At 34.1% G+C, this 7,618-nt stretch overlaps 1 protein-coding gene across 1 annotated transcript; it reads right to left on the bottom strand.

Annotated features, from left to right (window-relative positions):
- Positions 1–4,460: 4,460 nt before the first annotated feature.
- On the bottom strand, positions 4,461–6,954 carry LOC149569289 (uncharacterized). The gene is made up of 2 exons (XM_089816878.1): positions 6,556–6,954; positions 4,461–5,003 (listed from the first exon to the last, which is right to left on the bottom strand). Exons 1-2 carry the CDS (start codon positions 6,952–6,954, stop codon positions 4,461–4,463), a joined length of 942 nt encoding a protein of 313 aa, XP_089673004.1.
- Positions 6,955–7,618: the final 664 nt, after the last annotated feature.

Raw genomic sequence — 7,618 nt, 5'->3', positions numbered from 1 at the left:
AGGAGACACTTTTGATATTTTATTTCATTTAAGTGATAACTCACTTATTAAATTATTCAAGTGAACTAATAAAATATTATTTCCATACCTTGGGAAATTTGTGAAGTCCTAAAAAAAAGATGCCACTCTTTTTATCTGAGGGGAAATTGAGACAGAGACTAGTATCCAGAAAGGGCACTTACTATAAATAGTAATATGCTAAAACTAGAAAACTGTCGAAGTCCTGAAATTGAAGATGGTGCACACAGAACTTGAGAGATGACTGAAGCTATAATTAGTCACCACAAATAGCACTTACAATATACAGTAATCTGCTAAAATAGAAAGTTAGCCAAAACTTATTGACATCACTAGCTAACATTCCACCAGAATTGAGGCCCCTAACCATCTCTGCCTTGCCTATGGGAAGCCAAGGAAAAGGCTAACGGAAAATCCATGTTGACACTTATTATAAATATAAAGTACAAAGAAGTTGTCCCAAATCATTTCAAGTAGTTTCATTCATCTCCATTAATCCATCTAAATGCACAGTTGACATTGGAACACCCCTTGTAACTGATTGACAATAGCCATTAAAGTCATCAAGCTACATTAGAAAAGAAACCTTAAAAAGAACATTAAACATTCAAATAAGATATGTGGTTGTCCCACTTCATGTACATTGAACCCATGCCATAATTAGCCCCCAACTCCTCTTTTTTCAAGCCAACATTTTCAATACCCTTATTGCAGCCCTTGTTTAACAAAAAATATTATCCAAACTGAAAAAAAATATTGTCTTAGCTCTTTTTCATCAAACGTTTTACAACAGTAGATATTAAAAATTAAAGAATCTTGAAAATTAAAGGAAAACTTACCTCACTACCACTGGCTTTCTACTTCCCACCATTGGAATGTTGTTCTCCTCTTCTTGTTTTTCATCGTTCCTCAAAGCTCACTACTCATTACTGGCAATCAAAAACAATGCAATTTGTTAATGCTGCTGTGTTTCTCTTTTTTATAAAGACAAGGTTACAACTTTATTAGGTTTGAGTATTTGATAGAAATGCAACGATTTTGTGGGTCATCTCAATCCTCTTAATTTTTTGTTTTTTGTTTAAACATGATTTCTACCTGGATATAGCAAGTCGTACCTTGATGGTAGACAATAGTTTTGGGGGCACTTCCAAGTAGGCAGCAAAGTTAGGGGATGGCCTGGGGACACTCCTGGTGCATCTCCACATTCCTTTAATATTTCAACTTTCAAGTACAAGAACAGACCCTAAAGATGCATCCTCATGTATCAATGAAAATAATTTATATTTTTACAATTAAAGCCATCCTAATTGCAAAGAAAGTGCGAGTGAAAGAAAACAAAAAATGTACACCATGAATACTGAAATAAGGATTTTCCTCATTAATTTTGTAATTGTTGATTATAGTGCACATTGCATAATGAATGCATCACTATATAATGTGACTTCAAAGTTTGAACCCTAAAAATCAATTTCACATTACAAACTATATTTGTCACGCTATAAAGTCACATAAAGCAAGAGTGACACTACCTGCTATGAAGTATGATGAACTGTGAAGCTGCAGTTCCTAATGTCTTTTATGGGTTATATGCTAGATCATAAGTATTTAATACAAACAGGGTAGGATGTGATCCAATGCAATATAAACCAGATTGGTCACAATCACTTAATTAATTAAAATGCTAATATAGACCACTATTTACTGCCAAATAACAAAATACAAGGGTCTTTCTCCACCCGATCCAATGTCAAGATAATATAAAGGGAGTTAATGGCATTTAGTCTTCATGCTATGGTCCAATATTCTAAATTGGTAGATAGGAGAAATAGCAAGGCACTATGTTTCTCGTGAAGACCAAAAGCACCACCATATCTGTTTCCTAAACCATTGCTTACAACTCAGATCTGGTTTTTATGGTGCCCAAAGCATTCTATTATTGCTATCAATAAACCTTTCCCAAGAGCTGTCTAGGGTGACTGACATAACTCACAAATTCTTACTTCCAATACAATAGAGTCAGTTTCAAGGGAGACATAGGAACAATGGCCATATGTCATCCCAGATAGAGAAATAAATCTGCTCTCAAGCATGAATTCTAACAAAGCAAAGAATAAACAGATGTACCCTTAATATCACCATAACATGAGACAAAGTTTACAAAAAGCATGAAACAGTCTCATTAAAGGAATCATATAATTCCTGATATTCAAGCTCCAACATACTGCTCACAATTAATTTTAATTTGGTTGATCTTCATCAAACACCTAAGCCATCCTAAAGATATCAAAATCACTTAACCTGAAAACTACCCTTTTTCTTAAGGGAAAAAATCAGATAATGACAACAAATAAAATCAGAAACTAACATAAATATTCAAAAAAAATTCAATCAAAACAGCATTCAATGTGTTTTGAAAATATCACAATTTTAAATTTTTTCATGAAAATATCAGTCTGGCATGAGATCTGATATTTTTTGAAATATAACAACATTTTCTTCTATGACCAAGACTGCGTGAAAATCCTATTTTCAAGATCAAACCTTGGAAAAAAGCATCCTTATCAATCCTTCAACCAAAATTGACCATAAAATATGGTATAGCTCTTAGGCATTATTCGAGTGCCAATATGACAAACATCTCCACTTGTTGTAGCAGGCTTTGAGATTCTTTGTCCACAAGAGGCTCCCATAACCTAAATATATGTGTTTTTTAGTTTTTCCTCAAGGAAGCAAGGCTCCTGCTTCATCTCATCCACAACTGCTCTGGATTATTAAGATTGTCTCCTGGTGGATCAACTTGTCAACAAGAGCTTGTTCATATGAGTTTTGTTGTGAATGTCAACAGCCAAAATAAATATATATTATGAAATACACACTGGCCTATCAGAGAAAATATCAGTATCCTTACACTATGAGAAATAGATAACTTGCAACATGATACACAAGTTAGGATTGCCTTTGATTATTTTGACCTAAAGATGATTGTATGTCAAGTGAGCTGTTGAGAGTCTATTAACAACTTCCTGTGTTCGAATGTGTGGAATTGCTCCACACATTGATCACTAAGAGAGAAGCAGGAATATTTTTCCTTCCTATAGTTAAAATTAAATGCTATACAATGTGAAGTTCAATGAACTTAGTATAATACCTTTTTCTATTCTTTTTTTGAAAGCATCATTTGGCATCAAGATGAAATGGTAACTCTCAAAGAACATATGTGCAAACGGGATGAAAATGGTGACAGACAGACAATTTTTTAGAATAAACTAGCTAAATTATTTCCAATGGAAATCTGCTAATCATTAATTACATCTTTCTTTCATCTTTGCCTCAAAATGCTATTTTGTTTACAATGTTGAATGAAGATAAAGTTTTGTCCCGATTGATGCAAAAATCCAGCATTTGTTACCATAAGGGCAAGCTAGGTGTATGAAATGTTAGTTAATAAAAAATGGTTTTCCAAATCAGAGTTGGAGATTTGAAAACAAGGTTTAAAAACAATACATTACACTCCAAGGTTTTTCAATGGAAAACAATCAACCATAAGGGTTTATTTATGCAACTTAAAGTAATGATTGTCATTGAAATGTTGCAGCTATGAAACTAGCAATTACTAACGACAAAGATGCAAATGTAAATGTAAATGAAAAGGTTCTTGACTGGACACAGCATGTAAAAGTTGCTGGAATTGCGAAAAAAGGTCATTACTGACTTTCTTGGCTGGTCAGTTATTGCATGGACTGAAATTTGTTTGCAACAAGGGCTCCCCATAGGATACTGGCATAAGAGGAGAAAAGTGGATAGTGGTTATTTTAGATTTTTCTTGACCGGAAGGCCGAAGATATAGATTACAATGCAATAAACAAGCCACTTACCAAAAAAACTTTATGTAGGCAACATCTCAATTCTGTGGATAAAAAGAAACTAATGTCTAGTTCAAGGATGAAGGTTGAATAGCTCGATTGATTATTGCAATATTATATGTGCAGTAATAAGCATGTTTTTGTCTGAATATATTGTCAAAATGACAACATAATGACTAACAATTGCATAAGTTTGTCTTGACTGATATACTGTTTACAGAATTTAAAAAGTGCTTGTACTCAATTTTTGACTAATGATGTAAATCTCACAATCTTTGAAAGAAATTAAAAGTATTCAAACTTTCAATGTGTTTGCAAGAAAAGTTCATTCCAACTAGAAAATGAGAGTGAAATATATGAAAAATTCAAGAGTAACCATGACATGATCACAAAAATCTGAACTGCACTATGTTGCCAAAGATCTTTACATTGATAAGAATCTTGGACATTATACATGGAAGGCTATTCACTTTTTTCTTCATGAAAAGCATCTTTAGTCAAATTCCAGAGATTGTCAATAACAAATCTTGCAAGAACATTTTGTACAATATATGAAATTGAGAACAGTACAATTTTACATCAAACACCACATGCAAGTTGTTCCAGCACAAATGTGTGCTCTTCACAAGAAATGTGCAATTCAGAACGGAGATTGGTCAGTAAAATTTCTCTTTCCCAGCTTAATGAACCTTGGGCATTAAAAGCCTCTAACACAGAGCGATATGCAAATAATTCCAACTTATGTGTGGATACATTGTGCTCGTCTGCTAGGCAAATTCCATTTTTCTTTTGCTTCTTCCTAAGTTTAGGCAGTTTTCTGGTGTTATAGTGAGTATTCTTTCTATTGTTTGGCACTTTATCTCTTCCATCTTGAATTGCAAGAGCAAAAGCAGTGTGACTCCCAGTAGTTGAAACAAAATAATCTTTATAGTTCGTATTCATGTGAGAAGCATCAACAAAAATGCCCTTGGCATGAAGTGTCCCTTTGTCTACATGTTGTGCTGATTCTGAATGCCTAAATCTCTTTATTTTGTCACATTTGTCAAGATGAAAGCCCTCATCTACCTCATACATACTTTCTACAATTGCATTCCCTTGTTTTGATGTCTTCCATTTTCTTGCCTGCAAAAATAATTTTAAGCATGTGTTAGATACAATAGTGTAAAGGACTCGACATCTTAATAAACAAGTCAAGTTTCTAATAATATTCTGAACATAAGGTTGTATCCCAAAATTCAAGTAGATCCAAATAATACAATGCATGATGCAACTCTCTGACAATCAGACAAGAACCACCCCTAATAGAGCTAACAAAGTAAGATTGATATAAAAGTGTTCATATGAAGATCCAAAATTCTCAGAATCACTAAAAAAGCCTATAGGTAAAGGAAGATGAGATCTCAAGTGAATGTAAAGGTTTGAAAAGCTAACATGTGCACCAAGACATAACTAAATGAAATGGATATCTTCCATTACAAAAGAGAGATTAAAAGTTTGTTCCAACTGTTATATTAGATACCTACCTTCTTAAGATCTGACATTGCCATGAAAACCCTTCTAATTATCAATAGGAATCAGTTATATTACTAAATCTCAATGCTAATATTCTAATTATTCTAAACCAATTGTTTCAATTTTATACACTGAAAACTCAAAAACTTGTAGCAAAGATACATTGATAATTCTAATTCCTCGGGGCCAAATAGCTTCTTGATATGTCATACAAGGCACAAGTAGTAAAAAAGGGCATACATTTCTCTAGGCATAAAGATATTAGACAATTCAATGAATGTAACTACAAACAAAAGGCAATCAAGAATATGTTATTTTCCAGAAACTACAAGATCAAAATGTTTGATGCCAATGGAATACTAAACAAATGATATTAAGTCAAAACAAAGGCCTATAAACTTTGCCCAAATTCTTAAGTTATTAGAGATATTTTGATACATTTGAGGATTGTATTCATTAGGAACTACACTTAAGTTGGATATTTATTGTATTGTATGGGTAAGAAAGATACCCTTTCTCACTAGATAATAAAACCCATGTTCAGTGATCTGCTTAAAATCTGGTAGATTATCTTGAGATTAATGTAATCGCCGAGGATAGTGGTGTCTCTATATGATAGCAAGAATGCACTGTATTTTGTTAAACTCGTGTATTGGAAGAGTAGGACGTGATATATTACTTCGTAATTCATTGTGAACAATGATACTTTAGAGTACGTAGTACATAGCATCGCATATAAATACGACATCTTTACATGTTATTTATTAATATCATTATGCACAAGATCATTGCACTTGATAGTGACATGTGAGATACGACTTGGTTGCCTTTACCATAGATAAAAGTGGCATGCTCAATTACCTACTAGTGATAGGTTATGTATAGAAGATATTTCGTTCTTTAAATCATGCCTTAATTATGTTGAATTAGGTCACTGTGTTTAGTTGTCATATATGTGAAACCCCAATGCTTAGTAGAGACTTCAATTTACCATCTACGCGGTACTTAGACATGATTAAGTAGGATAGAATAAAAGCTGGGTGCTTCTGTTATATGCTCAAGAGGCAAAATATTGAACCATTCTTCAAATATTTTCATTAACAACACGACAGAAGTTAAACGGTTAAAAATAATTGCCAAACAGGTAAAGGAAAATATTTACCGGAAGAGATAATGACCATTTCCCATTCTTCCATTCCTGCCTGGTCCGAATATTGGAGTAGGGGTATCTCATGCAATTGTCATAGCAAGGGAAGTACACACTATAATATCTGTGAGGAAGAACCTCTGAGATAACACCTTCCCACCAACAATCCTTGTCAAGAACCTCAACTTGATCACCACCTGCCCAACTAATAATGTTCATCTCAGGAGGGCGCGGCCTTAATTGGTTGCATTGTAATTCCTCCATCAGAGGATGCCCCTCATCTGTCTCAAATTTATCGTACTGGACACGATAAATATTCCCCTCCTGAGACACTATAGCACCCTCAAACCAAGCTCCTACAAAACCAGGTTCCTTGCTGCATGTTTCGACTTCCATACCATTTCTGAACTTCATCTTTATACCTCCAAAAACACTTGCAAGATGCTGCTTCTTCTCAAAATAAATTAATAAATTCAGACCCAATTCAAGATCAGCTAACAAGGCAAACGAACTAAAATAACCATTGAAGTAAAACAATATGAAAACTCTGTAATATAGCGACCACAAATCCTGGTCACATTACGTGTTGCTGAAGCCTCTTAAAATTCAGGAAAGTTTCTTAAAGTCGGACAACAATGCATGCATGCACGCTCTGTTCCGGATGTTTCTAATTCCATGCACGCTCTGTTCCGGATGTTTCTAATTCTCTCACACTGGATTGCCATAACTCTCCAAACTATTAATAGCATGCAACCCTGGAGTGCCTGCTACATTAGTCAGTTTCCTTCAATTCCCACACGCACTGCATTGCCTAAGCCTCTGCGCATAACACACGTATGGAGAAAAGGCTCCAGTTTCAAACTTTCGAAAACCATAATAACTTTTTCTTTATATTATTATTTTAATTTTTTTAATTTTTAAAGTTCAGAAGGTTGCATCTTAATGCCGGTGGCTATACAGCCACGAAAATGCATTAGTCCTCTCCTTCGTATGGAAGTGCATTTTAGTATGGCCGTATTTGTAACATTTGTGGGCCCACAAACTTATGTCCGTTTCTCATTATAGTAGTAGATTGGAA

The sequence above is a fragment of the Cupressus sempervirens genome, chromosome 3 (genome assembly GCF_028749045.1).
Source record: "Cupressus sempervirens isolate cs-2001-9-10 chromosome 3, ASM2874904v1, whole genome shotgun sequence".
In the NCBI taxonomy this organism is placed as follows: domain Eukaryota; kingdom Viridiplantae; phylum Streptophyta; class Pinopsida; order Cupressales; family Cupressaceae; genus Cupressus; species Cupressus sempervirens.
Note: the sequence above shows the minus strand (reverse complement) of the source record. Positions and strands in the feature narration are given on the sequence as shown.